Genomic DNA, 19170 nt, shown 5'->3' with positions numbered 1-19170 from the left:
TTGTACCTACTATGTACTTGTATAACCTACACTACATCCCAGCTTCGGAGTACGCACAACATTGATTATAGGCCTGTAGTTTACCTTCCTCTCAACTTAGGGGCTCCGTTACCTGGCATAGTTATGCCCTCTCAGGAGCTGGAAGACAGCCTAGGCTATTCTTGTATTCTGACAGCTGTCAAAATTTCAGCCCAGTTAACAGGAAATCTGCCAAATTTGCATACTTGGTCTGCGCAAGTGGTTCAGAGTATTGAAGCCGGAGAGTTAGCATACCAGCCAGGTGGTGAGCATTTTCAGCAGAGTCGCTATATTGAATGAATTCAAAAATATTGAATGAAAGGCCCACTCCTCTGTGACTGCCCAGAAACAAAACGTGACCCAAAACACTTCTGCCCCAGATTATTCATTCCGCATAGACAGAATTCGTTTACAACATAGAAAAAAAAATCAAAGAGTATGAGGGACCACGCATACGGACGCAGAATTGAAACTGAAGCACCACAGCACTGCTAAGAGGGCCAGATACAACTTTATTCCATTGAAAGTCAGGGGTGCAACCCAATAAGCGACCAACGCGTTTCGGTTGTTGCTGCCAAACAAGCTGCTGAAAAGGCCTGCCTTTTAATGGAATTAAAGTTGTATTACAAGCCAGTGTGGTGTGAGAAAAGAAAAGAGAAAAAAGAAAAAAGGAAAATAAATAATAATATTATAAGAAAATAAAAAGAAAAAAGGAAAAGAGAAAAAAAAAAAAAAAAAAAAGAAGAAAAAGAACAAGAAAAAAAGAAATAGAAGAAAAGGAAAAAAGAAAAAGAAAAGTTGATGAGCCGTTACATGTGTTTTTTTGGTACTGGCAAGATCCAGTATATAAAGTATCTCATAAAATCTTTTCATGTGACAACACTGAAGAAATGACACTTGTCTACAATGTAAAGTAGTGAGTGTGCAGCTTGTATAACAGTGTAAATTTGCTGTCCCCTCAAAATAACTCAACACACAGCCATTAATGTCTAAACCGCTGGCAACAAAAGTGAGTACACCCCTAAGTGAAAACGTCCAACTTGGGCCCAATTAGCCATTTTTCCTCCCTGGTGTCATGTGACTCGTTAGTGTTACAAGGTCTCAGGTGTGAATGGGGAGCAGGTGTGTTAAATTGGGCGTTATCGCTCTCACTCTCTCATACTGGTCACTGGAAGTATAACATGGCACCTCATGACAAAGAAGTCTGAGAATCTGAAAAAAGAGAATTGTTACTCTACATAAAAAAGATGGTCTAGGTGAGGGGTAGGGAACCTCGGCCCTCCAGCTGTTTTAAAAACTAAATCCCATGAGACATTGCAAGACCCTGACAATCAGAAGCATGGCTCCTAGAGGCAGAGGCATGATGAGATTTGTAGTTTCAAAACAGGTAGAGGGCCGAGGTTGCCTACCCCTGGTCTAGGCTATAAGAAGATTGCCAAGACCCTGAAACTGAGCTGCAGCACGGTGGCCAAGACCATAAAAGTGGTTTAACAGGACAGGTTCCACTCAGAACAGGCCCGGCAATACAAGCTTGAGGTATAAAATCCACAACAGAACACAACACAACGCCTTTCTCAACCTTTTCAACCCAGAGGAACCCTTGAAATGACTTTCCATTCTATAGGGACCCCTTCTAAAAATTACTACATCTACAGCTCATGATACATTAGTGTGATGGTCAGTGGGAAGAATGTTCCTTATACTTGTGGCCATTGGGAAGAAATCCCCTCCTTATAGAGAACTAAAAAGATTAATGGTGTCAGTGGGAACTTATCTGAGACGCAGGAATTGCTCAAGGAACCCCTACAACCTCTGGGAGGAACCCTGGTTGAGAAACCCTGGTCTAGACAATGTCCACCCTCCAGCTGTTGAAGAACTTGGCATACGCTGGGACTTCCACTTGCAGTAGACCAGGTTGCTTAAACTTGACGAAGGTTGGGAGTATTTCTGTACCAAAATTAGAAGTGATGTGGGTGGGCTACATCCTGTTTTTTTTTTTTTTTTTTGCCGTCACCCCTTCCCACTTTACAGATGCCCTGCGTGGCATTCACAGCCCATGTGTCTGTTTTATTTGACTTTGTGCTTCTGTTGGTTTTCCTATGACCTTGTGATCCCATGTAGGTGCCAGACTGACAAGCTGTTCTATCCTTGCCAGCACTGCAAAATCCTTTATTAAACAGACACGGTGTGTACGTTCCTATAGTTATAAATTTACATGACCTTGGTGGTGGTTCCGGGACTGTATCGATTCACAATGAACCAATGCAATATCGGGGGGGGGGGGGGGTATAATCATCTGTGGACTAGAGAAGCTCTCAGAAATGACCACAGGAAACCACTGAGATTTATCTCCAGGACAAACCCATCTTTAACGATTTCCTTAATAGGAGTCAACAGCCAAATATTATTTCCTGAGCAGCCAAAGATATAGACAATAAAGCCTTCCTTCTCGGATACCGAGACAGGCATAAAACAATGAGATCGGTCCATGTTGTCTCTACAATAATTGCGAACAGCCGTCTCTTCTTCTCATTTTATATTCTCAAACTAAAAGACAAAACCATATATTGAATCACTGCAATATAACTGTAATGTTTTATGTTTTATATGGTCCCACAAAATCATTTAGAAGAAGGAAATTCACAATGTTAACTTTAGCGCCAGCATTTCCTCAAGGAAACCAGAAAAGAAAAAAAGAAAAAAAAGAGAAAAATAATAGGCATCAAATTTCTGTTGCATCGGAATGACTGTTAAAAATGAAAGAAATGGCAACAGAGAGAAGGCAATTTAAAAAAAATAAAAAATAAAAATAATAATACTATAACATAGTTCACTTCTATTGGCCTCTATAACAAGTTTCTCAGGCATAAGAACACTGACCACTGTAAAAACTGACGCTGAAGAGAATCAGTGCCAAATGTGGGATAATAAAGATAAAATAAACAGCAGTTGTTAGCTCTGGAAGACTATATTTCAGACATGTTAAAAATTCCATAGATGTAAAGTTGGCTACATTCACCTACTGATGTAGGACAGGAGTCTCCAAATATTCTAAACAAAGGGCCAGTTAATTGGTCTTCAGACTTTAGGGGGGCCGGACTGTGGCCATTGGAAGTAGAAAATGTCTCGGCATCAGTGGGAGTAAACAATGCCAAATCTTTGGCGTAAACGAGAGGAAGAAGTGAGCCCCGGCCACGGCGTCAACGAGAGAAAGAACTGAGCCCCGGCGTCAACGAGAGGAAGAACTGAGCCCCGGCGTCAACGAGAGGAAGAACTGAGCCCCGGCGTCAACGAGAGGAAGAACTGAGCCCCGGCGTCAACGAGAGGAAGAACTGAGCCCCGGCGTCAACGAGAGGAAGAACTGAGCCCCGGCGTCAACGAGAGGAAGAACTGAGCCCCGGCGTCAACGAGAGGAAGAACTGAGCCCCGGCGTCAACGAGAGGAAGAACTGAGCCCCGGCGTCAACGAGAGGAAGAACTGAGCCCCGGCGTCAACGAGAGGAAGAACTGAGCCCCGGCGTCAACGAGAGGAAGAACTGAGCCCCGGCGTCAACGAGAGGAAGAACTGAGCCCCGGCGTCAACGAGAGGAAGAACTGAGCCCCGGCGTCAACGAGAGGAAGAACTGAGCCCCAGCCACGGCGTCAACGAGAGGAGGAGCTGTGCCCCAGCCACAGTGAGGAGCTGTGCCCCATCGTTGGTTTCATGGTGAGGAACTGTGCCTCATGGTGAGGAACTGTGCAAGCAAAAGGCTGCATCTTGCCCCCCAAGCCACAGTTTGGAAACCAATGATGTAATGCAACCATTTTCAACCAGAATGTTTTAGGGGTTCCTTGAACTGAATGACTTCCCATCCTAGTTGCCTAGTTCCAGGGCCAAAGCAATTTGGCACGGCACCAATGACCTTTTTAGCTCTCTGAGGGTCACATTTTGACCATCAAAACTGGTGCATTTTGCACTTACTCCCAATAAATTATTTTAGCAGGGGTTCCTCAAGACCTAAAAATACTTTTAAATGGTTCCACTTGGGTAGAAAGGTTTAGAAACGCTTATGACCCGGCCATGGACGACTAAAAAAAACCGAACGTTCTGTTGATCAAAAGATTAAAATGCCGCCCACGATTGTGCCACCATTTGTTTTGTTTTTCTAAAAAAAAAAAAAAAAAAAAAAAAAAATCCAGCATTTCGATTGCGGCACGAAAATCGAGTGTCGCAGCTGGCACATTAATGATGCGAAAACTAAAAAAGACCTGACAAGTATTTTCATTACATCTTTGACTCGTCTAGGGCCTGCTGTTGAGTCTAGCAGCACATCAAACACCCAAGAATCTCCTGCAACACAGAATAGACATCCCATGGTGCAAGATCAATAAACCAGCCTGTCGACTGGTTTGAGTCGGGGGTTTGGTTTATACTTCTTTAACATTCAGGAAGAGTAGGAAAAGCTTTCCTTCGGCTAACGATAAGTAGGGTATAACACGGGAGCAGCCATTTGCAGTCTCTTGTAACATGGTAGTTATCTCAAACTCTCTCTTGTGACAGACATCTCTGATAAAGCAGTTTCTTTCAGGTTAGGAGATATGAACATGAATTTGCTCATTCTGTAGTTATAAGTAGAATAACTGGACTGGGCTGCAGTTACAGGTCAGGTACGGAGGTATCGAAACAGATCTGCACAGGTCTCTAGTTCAAAGATGAACTTGAGGCGGTTTCCTGTGTCTGCAAGCTCATATTTCTCTACTACATTCGGCATACAGAACAGAATGGTCGCCGATCCAGCCTAACCAACTTCCTCCAGTTTCCTCCCACACTCCAAAGACATGCTGGTAGGTTAATTGGCTCCTGTCTAAATTGGTCCTAATATGTGTGAATGTGACTTAGACGCCTTAAATTGTAAGCTCCTAGAGAGCAGGGACTGAGGTGAATTTACAAAAAAAAAAAAAAAAAAAATAAAAAAAAGTAAAATTGAGAATATAATAAAAAAAAAAAAAAATTTTTTTTTTAAATATATATATATATATATATATATATATATATATATATATATATATATATATATATATATATATATATATATATATAATATACATATACACACACACACACATACATACATACACACTATATATATATATATATATATATATATATATACACACACATACATACATACATACATACATACACACACAGAAGTATTGGGACACCTGTCCTTACACACACATGCGCTATAATGGAATCCCAGTCTTAGGCCATAGGGTTCAATATTGACTTGGCCCACCCTTTTCAGCCATGACAGCTTCAACCCTTCTGGGAAGGCTGTTTACAAGGTGTGTCTATGGGAATGTTTAACCATTCTTCCATAAGCGCATTTGTGAGGTCAAGCACTTATGTTGGATGAGAAGGCCTGGCTTGCGGTCTCCGCTCTAATTCTTCTATGTTCTATGGGGTTGAGGTCAGGACTCTCTGCCGGCCAGTCAAGTTCCTCCACCACAAACTCAATCCATGTCTTTATGGTCCTTGCTTTGTGCACTGGTCCAAATGCTTTGGTGGAGGGGGGGGATTATGGTGTGGGGTTGTTTTTCAGGGGTTGGGCTTGGCCCCTTAGTTCCAGTGAAGGGAACTCTTAAGGCGTGAGCATTACAAGACATTTTGGATAATTTAATGCTCCCGACTTTGTGGGAACAGTTTGGGGGACGGCCCCTTCCTGTTCCAACATGACTGCGCACCAATGTACAAAGCAAGGTCCATAAAAGACATGGATGAGCGAGTTTAGGGTGGAGGAACTTGACTGGTCCTGACCTCAACCCAATAGAAAACCTTTGGGATGAATTAGAACAGAGACTGCGAGCCAAGCTTTCTCGTCTACATAAGTGCCCGAACGCACAAATGGGCTTCTGGAAGAATGGTCAAACATTCCCATAGACACCCTCCTAAGTCTTGTGGACGGCCTTCCTAGAAGAGGTGAAGCTGTTATAGCTGCAAAGGGTGGGCCAACTCAATACTGAACCCTACGGAGACTGGGGTGCCATTAAAGTTTGTGTGTGTAAAAGGCAGGTGTCCCAATACTTTTGGTAATATAGTGTATATGTAAATTGATGGCGCTATACAAGTACCTATAAATAAAAAGGCAAATACCGGCAGTTGCATTAGTAGCTTTACACTATACAAGCAAATACATAATTGGACTAAATTGTTCTACTACATCTTCATTGAATTTGGCTTGAGGTTCTTCCCGTAACTCCATTTGGTCTCCACGTAGATACATAATAGCATCTGCGGGATGTGGAAATATGTACAAAACAGCAGTAGAAGCCATCGAGTATTTCTGTAATGTGCTAATTAGATCTGTTGCTTGATTAATCCATTGTTAAAAGAAATGTCCCGGAGTGACAGGTAATACACCCGGGAATAATTGGACCATGTCAGGAGAAGACACGCACCAGCTAACCATGCAGAAAGACAATTCCAGGGGGTGTATACATTTGGCCTCTGTTCCCTGTTCAGATCTGACATATCTGAAGGTCAGTCAGCAGCAAAAACAAACAGGTCGGCAGAGGCCTTGCATGTTAAATGTCTGCATGTGTGACACATTTCTGATGAGTTCAAAGTCTACACTTCAATAGCAGGAGCAATGCACACAGGCGGGTACATTGTGTAACACACTCCAAATTCACTGGAAGTCTCCGAAACTAGATTTCCGACAGGAAAATAAATAAAAGCTACCTTCTCCCCCGTTGTCCACCATGTGTCCTATACTCAGACAGAGATGGTATGGTGGTCCCTCAATTGGCTGTATTTTAGCATTTCCAAGGCCAAGTGGTTGTTAATGATTTATCGACCATATCACATTGATTAAAAAAGCAGCGCCCAGTAGGTCCGACTATGCATTTCAACAACACACCATAGAGAAATCCAATGGAATGTTTGGGAAATAGACATTCCAATAAATGTATACATTCAGAAAGCCAACAGGAGGCAAAAAACGTAGAAGACAAAATGTGCCAAACGCAGTAACCCATTGATTGCATCCTTAAAACAAAATGGCGACCGTTTGGACACAGACACCGACTCCCTGTTGCATTTATTGAATGAGATGGTTAAAAACATGGCTTCAGCTCCTGTTCTCCTCCTGTAGAGAACTCCCGGAAGTCTACTGGAGCCTGACAAGCCGATTCTGTCTGTCCTGCACCAGTCTATCCACATGGGAGGGGCATTCGAGCAGTACTACGTTTTATTGTTTTGGGCCACAGTATGCTTAAATTGCCATTCTCCAGTCCAACTACAGCAACCCAATATTCAGTTGGTATAAGTACACTGTTCTTAATATTCCAAGTCTTGAGGCCCCTTTGACAGTCCCTTGGCATAGTAAAACTCATATACATTTTGCTCACGAAACAGCATGAGTGATAGCCAACAAAATCCACAAAGGAAACGCATAAGCAGAAGCCAACATGCCTCCAACCTACAAGACCTTGGGGCCCATAGTACATACAAGTAGATTAAGAAAGATTTCGGAAGCCTAGTCCTGCAGTGGTTTTATCATAGATGACAAGTAGTTTAACGAGAGAGCAGGCAGCACAGCATGCTGAATATCTAGAAGAGCCATTCTCAACCAGGGTTCCATGGAACCCTAGGAATCCTCCAGGGGTTGCTAGGAGGTTCCTTGAGATGTGGCTGATGGACCTCCTATATGATGGTGCCTACACAGTTCTGGGGCCAATGCCACTGGGAGGAGCCAAAGGCATGTCAAGAATTATTATTTTTTTTTTTTTAACTGACCATCATTGTAAATGGAGCTTTCTTCCTACTGATCACCAATGTAAAAGGAAACGTATCCATATAATCTCCAATTGATTTTTTTGCAGGCATTCCCCAAGACCAGGAGTCTCCAAACTTTCTAAACAAAGGGCCAGTTTATTGTCCTTCAGGTTTTAGGGGGGCCAGGCTGTGGCCAGCGAGAGTGGAAATTGTCCTGACATCAGTAGGAGTGAAAATAACCACATTTGATATAAGATGGAAGAATAGTGCCCCCATCGTTGGCATCATTGGGAGCAAAAGTGTCCCATTGTTGGTGTCAGTGGAAGGAATGGTGCCCCATTGCTGATGTTAGTTGGCAGAATAATGTCTGGTATCAGTGGGAAAATAGTGCCCCAAGGGCCGGATAAAGGCAAGCAAAGGGCCGCAGTTTGGAGACCAATGCCCTAGACCTAAAAAGATCATTTCAAGGGCTCCTCCGGGGTAAAAAATGTTTGCGAAAGGCTGATCCTGAAAAGAACCAACATAACATTGGTAGATTTAGGGATTTAAAGTGTACACACACCAATGGACAATTTAATATGGGTATTCAAGAGCCAATCTGTCCAATCCAGGAGCCATTAGGGAGCATTGGCTACCTGGCTCCTGGGATTTGGCAAGCCCTGGCAAACAAGTCAAACCCACAGGATATCCTGCCCCGAAACAAAACTCCAAAACGGACTTTTCTTCTGAAAACACATACAGATTAAAAGAACGCATAGCAGTTGGGCATCAGTGGTCAATGAGGTTATTACCCCTATTCATTGCAAAGCCTTCCTCTAATTGTAGCCCTGAATAAAACCAAACATATGCGGAGCGAATGATATTATTTAATCCAGGCTGAACGCAATTCCACAGCCTCGAACAAGGACTCAAATTAGGCCAGTAAAATAAATAAATAAAAATCACGGTTTACAGATGGATCCAACCAGAAATCAAAAAAACGGATCCAAACAGACTTTTTTGGCTCCAAATGGCGCATCAGAAGAGGCTTCCTTGTGGAACCTTTGGAAATGTCTTGTTCTTTATACACACACCAAATTCTCAAGAGCCATGGATTAGAGGAGACCCTGAATGACACAGAAGGGTGATGAAATCACATCAAAAGCCTGGATTGAGCTAATCGTCTCCCCATGACATTAACTGAGTTCTCAGCAGAAGAGAAGAATTCAGTGTACAAAGAATGTCTACATAAGCTTCATGAAAACATTTTTTATTTATAAAAAAAAAAAAAAAAAAAAAAATCCAAAAAAAATCACATAGTTCCAAATAAAGTTAAAGCAACCATACGCCTAGGGGGGGGCGTTTGCAAACGGCGTTACTTTATTGGCTAACTTGAAAACGAGCCGACAACACATGTACAAAATATGCAACTCTAGTCTTGGCCTAATGAAGGTTAAAACAGCTGTTGTGTCTGCTGATAATGGAGACCTCCTCTCCGGGGCACTACGTGCAAGTGGCAGAACTCCGATTTGCCAATCAGAACGGTCTGAAGAAGGCGCTTCCAAGGACACAATGAAGACATGGATTATGGGTCCTGTGCGTACTTTCAGCGTGTACCAGTCAGCCAGGGAAAGAACAGTGAGCCCTCCGAGACCAGACAGTATAAAGCTGCTGCAGCGACTGAGCTTTTTTTTTGCTATGCGATGTGACCTTTTCCCTTGCAGTAAAAAGCCGAGTCCTGCTGACATTGCTTTGCCGGGAATTGTCAGAACCTGCAGCTCTGCACAGCAAGGCGTCTTCTCACCCATAAGCAATACACTGACCACTTGACCCTTCACTGACTGTTTCATCACAATTTTTCGGGCACATATCCAGAGGCATAAAAGAATGCATGTTTAAGGGACTTGCGTGCTAAATGGCAAAGGGAGCAAATTCCCATCTGCTGGAGTACAATACAATTCTCGCTCTTTACGAACAGCCCTCCAACTTATCACGGTGTTTAGTCTGAAGGATTGTCTGAATTTAAAGTTCATGGAAAAAAATGAAAGGCCTTAAATATCTTAACGCATTTTATGCATCAAAATAAAACCCTGTGTGCAGCAGCCGCCCTCCAGCACCCCCTAATACTCGCCTGAGCCCCATCTCTCTACAGCAGGGATATGCAATTAGCGGACCTCCAGCTGTTGCAAAACTACAAGTCCCATCATGCCTCTGCCTCTGGGTGTCATGCTTGTGGCTGTCAGAGTCTTGCTATGCCTCATAGGAATTGTAGTTCTGCAACAGCTGGAGGTCTGCTAATTGTATATCCCTGCTCTACAGCGATGTCCACGAGTGCCTTGGCCACTCCGAGACGGTTCTCCCGCTAAGTCACAGCAGCGGCGCCATTGGCTCCCGCTGCTGTCATAGTCAGTTAGCCAATCGGGGGAGAGAGGGGGCGGGGCTCCGTGACTGAATGGACCCACGGAGTGGTGACTCAGCTAGGGTGCCCCCATAGCAAGCCGCTTGCTGTGGGGGCACGCGTCAGGAGGGAGGGGCCAGGAGCACAGAAGAGGGTCCCCGAAAAAAAAAGGAGGATCTGGGCTGCTCTGAAAGCCCACTGCACTTATAAAAAAGTATAACATGTTTTTTTTTCCCTCTAAAAATAAACAGACTTTACAATCACTTTAATGTCCTCCTCAGATATTGCATGTTGAACCTTTATTACAACCCTTTTTCAACACAGCGGAACCCTTAAAGTTTAACTTCACTTTCTCAACATCGATTATTTTTAATCCTTGTGCTTCTAGGATTAGTAAATAGATACGTCATTTTTACTTATTTTCATTTTTTTTAATCTTTTTTTATTATTGCTACAGTTACTTCTGGGTTTCTTGCCTAGGCAAATGATGTCATACATGCCAAGAGTCTTCAGGAGAGGAGGAGGGGTTTTCTCAGCTAAGCACACCCTCCTGTGTGTATGCTTGAGCTACGGGCAGATGGATTCCAGGAAGTAAAACGCTATGTGAATCATGTGCCCTTAATCAAGATGGCCACGGTCAGAAATGCTAGGGAGTTGTGATTTCTCATCATTTTGGATGGATGGGGGGAGTTTGCTTTGAATATTAAAGATGAAATAGTGTTTTTGTGCTCAGACCCAGTGGAGATCCGCTTTAAAAGTAACTTTCTGGTATCAGGGAACCCCTGCTAAAAATGACTAGAGCTACAACTCATGGTCAGTGGGTAGATTGCTCCTTATACTTGTGGACATCGGAAAAAATTCCCCCCCACTACAGATAGCTTAAAAAATAAAAAAAAAATCAATGGTGTCAGAGGGAACTTTATCTGAGAGGCAGAAATTGTTTGAGGAACCCCCTAGAAACCTCTGGAGGAACTTTAGTTGAGAAATACTTCATTAGTGGGATGGTCAGTAGGAATGGGCTTGGGCGTGTTCAGATCGAAGCCGCCAGGAAGCCGGCACTGAACACCACGTATGTGCACCTGCCATTCGGGAGATGCCCCACTGCCTATGATTGGTGGTGTGCAGTGATGGCTTCCTGGCAGATTGGATCCGAACATGCCCAAGCCCATCACTAATGGTCAGTAGGAAGAATGCTCCGGACACTTTTGGCTATTGGGAAGAATTACCCCTTACAGATAGATAAAAATAAAATAAAATCAATGGTGTCAGTGGGAACTTATCGGAGGCAGAAATTGCTTGGAGGAACCTCTGGAGGAACCCTGGTTGAGAAATACTACATTAGTGTGATGGTCAGTGGGAAGAATGCTCCTTACACTTGTGGTCATTGGGAAGAATCACCCCCTTACAGATAGCTAAAAACATCAATGGCGTCAGAGGGAACTTATCTAAGAGGCAGAAACTGCTCAAGGAACCCCCAACAACCTCTGGAGGAACCCTGGTTGATAAACCCTGCTTTAATATGGCAAGTCTACCACCAAGAGGAGGAACCTCTCTTTCCCCCTCTTTCAATTAAGCCATTCAATTGGGGTTAAATTACAGTTACTGGAAATTCTTGCAGCTTCTTCCCATGACAAATTCTTCCATTCACCAACAACCTGTGATCCCCCGCAGAGGCGCCTTGTGCGCCACTTATCAGATTGTAAGATCTCAGTGGCAGATAAAAACACTGGGCACTGAGCTCAATCTCTGCTCTAGAGAATAGGAATAAACAGAGCAGAGGTCCTTAACCTGCAGGACAGCCAACAACCCCGTGAGGCACCAGGCAAAGGTTTCAGATCCGTCTCTGTTGGTCTTGGTAAATGTGCAATCAATCTGTAAAATCATTTACACGGGTATCCAAATTCTTCCTCGCTAGATCTCTATATACCAGTTTCTGCAAATGATGCTGCAGTATTAAAACAATCTGTTCATGAGTTATTGGCCAAGAATCTGCAGACAAAATGTGTGCCACATATTATTAAAGCTTGGAATATAGTATTAACATGTACGAAACCATATAGAATGGTCGGTATGGAGCTACTGCCTCATCTACCTCTACAGGTCTTCAGGTTTCTCAACAATGATTCTCTACATCAGCCACTCAACTAGGGTTCCTCCAGAGATTGCTTGGGGTTCCTTGAGCTGTGGCCGATTATCCTCTCATTTTGATGGTCCTGGGGCCAAAGCCACTTGGCAAAGTCAATGGTATGACACCAATGACCCTTTTTAGCTAGTCGTAAGGGTGAAATTCTGAACACCACGATAAGGGGTATGGGTGCGCTGACCACCAATATAAAGGGCACGGGTGCTCAATCGGTGGCCCTCCAGCTGTTGCGAAACACAAAAAGTCCCATCATGCCTCTGCCTTTGGGAGTCATGCTTGTAACTGTCAGCCTTGCAATGCCTCATGGGACCTGCAGTTCCCCAAGAGCTGGAGGGCCACAGCTTAAGCACCCATGATAACGGGTAGATTGACTTCCTATAAACTGGTATTATCAGGAGTTCCAAGACTTGAAATTTATTTAAAGGGTAAAAAGACTTTAAAAAATGCCGATCTAGATTCTAGTATAGGATACTTTACATGGGTGTAAAAAACATTATACAGGATTTATATAGCATAGTAATAATATGATAATAATAATGGTGCATTTTTACACCGATGTAAAGTATCCTATACTAGAACGGCATTTTTTTAAATCTTTTTAACCGTAAAATAATTTTCAGGTCTTGCAACACCTGATCATTTTAAATATATAAAAACTGATATTAAGTTATCTTTATAATATAAAAAAAAAAAGAGATAGATTTGTAAGATAAAAAAACTAAATAAATAATAATAATAATAATAATAATAATAATATGGATGTTCTAAATTCTAGTATAGGATACTTTACATGGGTGTAAAACGCACCATAAACCCTACAAATGAGAAACTTCACTTGCAGCAAACGCTGGCGTCGGGAAACCACTCTTCATCCCATAGACGTCATTCACTTCTACAGGAATACAGTAACCAATTTAAGCAGCTCTATACTCTACTTTACATTTGAATCCTGTCCAGGTTTTCCAGAAATACCAGCGAACAATGATTCTTTACAGCAATTGTACAGCTGTAACGTATAAAACCAGTTCTGGATTCTCACAACTGGCCAACATGCTCACCAACTTATAGCTATGACTCAAGAAACACAGAGATGCTACCTTTCCGGACGCCAAAGCAGACTTATCCATGGGGGTTGATTTACTAAAAAAAAAAAAAAAAAAAAAAAAAAAACCTGGAGGGTGCAAAATCCGACGCAGCTGTGCATGGTAGCCAGATTCCAGTCAAAGCTTACATTGAACAAGCTGATTTAGAAGCCGATTGGCTACCAAACACAGCTGCACCAGATTTTGCACCCTCCAAAATTTAGCAAATCAAAAATATAAAAAAAACAAAATATAAAATATAAAAACACAAAAACAAATGCCCAAGTGAAATCAACCCCACCGGATCTATAGTCCATTAAGCCATTTAAACTTCCTCTTTAGTTTTAGTAAATTAACCCCATTGTGTACAACCTTTTAAATGCAGAATAGACAGTGCGTCCTTTTAAACATATTGGGGGGAGATTTTTGCTAAAGCTGGCTTGATAGACTGTAGATACTATAGGGTTGATTGCACTTGGGTATTTTTTGTTTTGTTTTGTTTGTTTTTATTTTATATTTATTTTATTATATTTTGATTTGCTAAACTTTGGAGAGCAAAATCCGGTGCAGCTGTGCATAGAAACCAATCAGCTTCCAGGTTTTTAATTTTCAAAGCTGAACAAGCTGAAGATGGAAGCGGATTGGCCACCACGCACAGCTGCTCCAGGTTTTTCACTCTCCAAAATTTTAGCAAAATCAAAATATATAAAAAAATAAATATAAAACAAAAACAAAACAAAAAAATACTCAAGTGCAATCAACCCCATAGTATCTACAGTCTATCAAGCCAATTAAACTTCCGCTTATATATTCCCCCATTAATTAGCAGTAAAGTTTCACATTAAAACACCCCCCCCCCCCCCCCAACACATATTCTATAAACAAAAAAGGGGTTAAACCTGCACTACGGGGTCACTAGAAGTCACGCATGTGACACTTCGCTGACGTCTTCTGCAGGTAGAACAGCGAGTGTAAGCCAAAAGAAAAAGCCTGACCTTGCAGACTCTTATGAGAGGTCGTAGATTGTGGCCCCCCCCCAAATGGTGAAAGTGCCCCGATCCCCTCTACCACCTTGTTTTATATTTTTAAAAAAAGGTTCCCATTCCCCATGTCCTGGTCTTCAGGACTTGCTTTAGAACTTAACAGCTGCTTCCAGTCTCAATGTAAATCTTACATATGGTATTCGTCACATCAATCTAAAGCGAATTAATTTGGCAAACTTTGGACATTACAATATTAATAGACTACGAGGGGGGTCGATTGGCGTAAAACTGGAGAGCGCAAAACCTGGGGCATCTCTGCCTAGAAGCCAATCAGCTTCCAGGTTTTATCGTCGAGGCTTCATTCAAACAATCTGAAGTTAGAAGCCGATTGGCTACCATGCACCCGATTTCGCACTCTCTGGGTTTTCGGAAAATCAACCTCAATGGGAATGAACGCAGTTAAAGACGCCGTGTCCTTGGAATGGAATAGGCCTTTACAAAAAAAAAAAAAAAAAAAAAAAAAGAAGAGTATATGGAAGTGCTCAGTGCCTGGTCTCCTCCCCAATCACAGTGAGTCACAAGGCACAGCCTGGAGGGAGCGAAGGAGTTAAAGCCGTCTCCCTCCCCTCCTGTCTTGCCACAATCTCTCCTTCCTCATTAGCTGAGATTTGCAACTGTAAATGCTTGGAAAAACAATTAGGCGGACTTGTAAAAATAAAGCCTAGGAGCAGACAAGGACCCTCACTAAGAGAAAGCTGCAGATGGAACTCAAAGTGCAAGGGTTTGAAGCCATGATCTGTCAGGGGGGGGGGGGGGGAGAGAGAAAGTGCACAGAGTCTGCATTCAAGGGCATTTCCAACTCACACCGTGGGCTGAGGCCTACTTATTGCTGGCAATGTGTTCGGAGAGATGAAGGAGAAAAAAAAAAAAAAAAAAAGAGCTTGGCCCAGTCACATGAAAGAGATTTAAAGGCCTTTAGTCTGTCTCAAGAGTGGTTTACATTTGGAAAAAAGCGTACGTGCAGCCTGAGCCGCATCGCATACCCGCCCCGCTGATCTGTCGTCAGAATAAAAAAAAAAAAAAGGGGGCTAAGTAACCCTCAGAAGAAACTTGAGCGACAACCATTAACAGTCTGGTCACACGCTGCCCGCCGCTCACCCCTCCCGGCCTTGTATCTATGGCAATACAGCAGACCGGCTTTCCCGGCAAACGGCATTATATATATATATATAAAAAAAAAATAAAAAATTAAAAAATAAAAAGAATTTCCCTCCGGGGGGGGGGGGTCAATGTCCTTCTCCTCAGCTCTACCACCAAATTTCACGAATACAATACAATTCTTGACTGTAGGTGATTTAAATTTTTTTTTTGGAGGCAAGAAAAAAATAATAAAATAAAATGCCATAGCAAAATCCTCACACTGGGAGATCCGCTCAGGCACAGAAGCGCATTCATTCAAGAATCAAATATTCAGCGTTTTCGTGCCACCTATGCACTTTGCCGTAGTAGGATCCAGGGCAAAGGACGAGGTTTCTTTGCCCAGAAATCTAGCCGTGTTTAACAAGCCATTTCTAATTATTAATACCATCAATAAAAACTGGTATGTAAAGAGCCGTCACGCGTCAGGAATGACTCGGCGCTTGGAGGATTCTCAGCCTCTGAGCTCTTCAAAGCCACTGAAAGTTTGAGGAGAGTTTAGAAAGTGGATCTGTCCACACGGACAATCCGAAAAGAGGCAGAAAAAATAAATAAAAAATAAATCAGGATTGGTTAGAAGATTATGGATATGCGAGACCAGGGTTGGACAGGTCGTAGGAGCCAGGTAGCCAATGCTCCTCAAAAGTTACAGCTGGCACCTCATTTTTGGAGGTTCTCTCTGGTCTTTGTCAATGGGGCTGGCTCTGGGATGGGACAGACTGGCTCCTGAATTCTGTACTAATATGTCCACCCCAGTACTAAACACACGTGGTCCTTGTCTGTCAGTCTTGGGATTCAGTAGTCAGGGGCACTAGAGGAAAGCTCGAGAAGGCATCAACATGGGAATCGGAACCCAAAGCCGACCATTACTCCTATCTATTGGTATATACACCGGTTTCCCACAACTGCTTCTAGCTCTCTGACAAGACCATTGTGATGTAACTGGCCCACATCTGCACCGACCTGCCTCTGCCTTACCCACCAGACTTTAGCTACACGAACATGTCTACCAGAAATGTGCACGCAAATGTATACATCAGTCCCATTTGGCAAAACTTTTTGCAAAATTTACAACTCTCCTAAATTTGTTGCATGTAGATTTATTTGCTGTGAAGGAGCATTATGCAATTCATGAAATCCTGGCAATCAGGATCTAGGCATTGCCCAAGTCTGCACATATATAGGTGAGCTAAATACAAAGCCATTTGCAATATTCCAAAAGGTCCACATTGTCACAATGTCCACCAGCCGTTCTCAACCAGGTTCCCTCCAGAGGTTGCTGGAGGTTCTTTGAGCTGTGGTCGATTAAGCTCCCATTTGACAGTACCTGCATAGTCTCAGGGTCACTGCCAAAGCCAGCGGCATGGGACCAGAGATCTTTTTTGGCTGTAAGGGTGGCATTCTTGGCCACCACTGTAAGGGATGCAGGTTTCCTACTGACCACCGATTTAAGGGGGCATTTTTTTCCCCACTGATCCCTAATTAACCAGTTTTAGTAGAGGTTCCCTGAAACCTGCAAGTTATTTTAGGGATTCCCAAAGGTTGAGAAAGGTTGCTGACCACCAATGTGTGCGTGTGTGTGGGGGGGAGAATTTTTCTCCTTAACCTCTGATTAACTGGTTTTAATAGAGGTTCCCTGAGATCTGTAATTTTTTAGGGGTACAAAGGTTGCTGACCATCAAAGTAAGGGGGGCATTTTTCTCCATTTACCATTGATTAACCAATTTTAGCAGAGCTTCCCGAGACTTGAAACTTATTTTAGGGGTTCCCAAAGGTTGCTGACCACCAATGTAGGGAGGGGGGGCTTTTTTTCCTCTTGACTTCTAATTAACTGGTTTTAATAGAGTTTCCCTGAGATCTGTATTTTTTTAGGGGTTCCCACTTCCCCTAAGATTTAAAGGTTAAGAAAGGTTGCTGACCACCAACTTAAGCGGGGAATTTTTCCCCTTAACCCCTGATTATCTGTTTTTAATAGAGTATCCCTGAGATCTGTAATTTTTTTTTTTAGGGGTTCCCACTTCCCCTAGGATTTAAAGGTTAAGAAAGGTTGCTGACCAGCAATGTAAGGGGGGCATTTTTCCCCTTGACTTCTAATTAACTGGTTTTAATAGAGTTTCCCTGAGATCTGTAAAAAAAATTTTTTAAGGGTTTCTACTTTCACTGGTATACAAAAGGTTAAGAAAGGTTGCTGACCACCAATGTAAGGGGGGCATTTTTTTCCCTTGACTTCTAATTAACTGGTTTTAATAGTTTCCCTGAGATCTGTATTATTATTTTTATTTTTTAGGGGTTCCTCTGGGATACAAATGTTGCTGACCACCAATGGGCATTTTTCCCCTTTGACCTCTGATTAACTGGTCTTAATAGCGGTTCCCCAAGACCCGTAACTTTATTTTTTAGGGGATTTAGGAGGTGCAAAGGTTGAGAAAGGGTGCCATCCATCAACCTAACCCCATTTACATCTGATTAAACAATTTTTAAGCAGAGGGTCGCCCAGACCTGTAATTTTTTTTTTAGGGGTGCAAATGTTGAGAAAGGGTGCCATCCACCGATAAGGAAGGTGGCGTGGACTTTAGGAATGACGACCCTTGTGTAGTGTGGTTATTTATGGAAAATGTGATGTGCCCATGGAAAGGGGGGGGGGGGGTCGGTATGCAGAGCCAGTTTCAGGCTGGGAAATGAAGTAATCCATTAGTGTGTTCCTAGAGACCATGGGCTCTCCATTCAGAGTCCAGGAACACCTCCAATGACAACACAAAGGCAACAAAACTTCCGAGAAGACTTTTCACCTTCCATGGTGAATGGTCACCACATTGCACCCTTGTCCTCAAATCCAGGAGGAACCTTCCCCATTCCCCATCTCCCTGATCTTCTATCTGCACCCCCCTTCCCCCCCCCCCTGGAAATGTGAACACGCCCATGTTTCATTGGGTATAGGTTGGGCATTCTTCTATTGTGTGCAGGCAGGGGGCTCATTCAATACCATAGATCTTACCTGGGCAGTGTGGATAGAGAGCAGAAAAGGCAAGCCCCAGAGAACAGAGAGCAGAAAGTTCATGGTTCCCAGTAACATCCGCCCACACAGGACTGTAGATCCCCTGCTGAGGACCCCCCACTCCCACCAATGATAAAAGATCTTCCGAGCCAGGAAAAGCCGGGGGTCACTCCATGGATCCAAGGGGGGGAAAAAAAGCGTGCAACGATCGGATACAATGTAACAGATCCCAGAGGAGGCGGAGCCAAAAGACTTTCAATCCATGATTGCAACAATGTATCAAGAAGAAGAATAATCCCAGAGCGGGGCGGCCGGTCCTATAACGGGGCTCTCCTGCCGGTAAATCCAAGCCTGTCCCTGAGCCGGACCTGTGATCACACCGGCTGCTTCTCCTACAGTGTCAGCCAGCCTCCAGCCTGAGCCTAGACAATCTGTCACTCCCCTCTGCCGGGCCACGCCCAGGGGGAGGGACCACCACAAAAAAAAAATGACACTGACATCTGAGAACTATTGTAGTGAGCTCTGCCCTCTACAAGTGTCCCTCTCCTTCTGTATGTCCTATAGAGATGTGTGCAAGATTCCTTCTCTATCCCCTCCATACGAGTGTGCAAGATTCC

General features: G+C 43.2%; 1 protein-coding gene across 9 annotated transcripts in view; it reads right to left on the bottom strand.

Annotated features, from left to right (window-relative positions):
- The window catches only part of VEGFA (vascular endothelial growth factor A), a 41958-nt gene extending 22989 nt beyond the window's left edge, over window positions 1-18969 (bottom strand). For 6 of the 9 annotated variants that reach the window (XR_013276584.1, XR_013276583.1, XM_077485416.1 and 3 more), the window contains exon 1: window positions 18554-18969. Coding sequence is in view for 7 of the 9 variants with exons in the window: in XM_077485416.1 (XP_077341542.1) it covers window positions 18554-18631 (78 nt within the window). In the remaining 2 variants the exon portion in view is untranslated. The remainder of the gene's footprint in view (window positions 1-18553) is intronic. The other 3 variants (XM_077485418.1, XM_077485419.1, XM_077485421.1) reach the window with 1 other exon arrangement.
- Between the last annotated feature and the right edge of the window lie 201 nt (window positions 18970-19170).

This window comes from Lithobates pipiens, unplaced genomic scaffold, assembly GCF_037356315.1.
Source record: "Lithobates pipiens isolate NorthernLeopardFrog02 unplaced genomic scaffold, aLitPip1_a1.2 Scaffold_18, whole genome shotgun sequence".
Lineage (NCBI taxonomy): Eukaryota > Metazoa > Chordata > Amphibia > Anura > Ranidae > Lithobates > Lithobates pipiens.
This window is presented reverse-complemented; position numbering and strand designations above follow the sequence as displayed.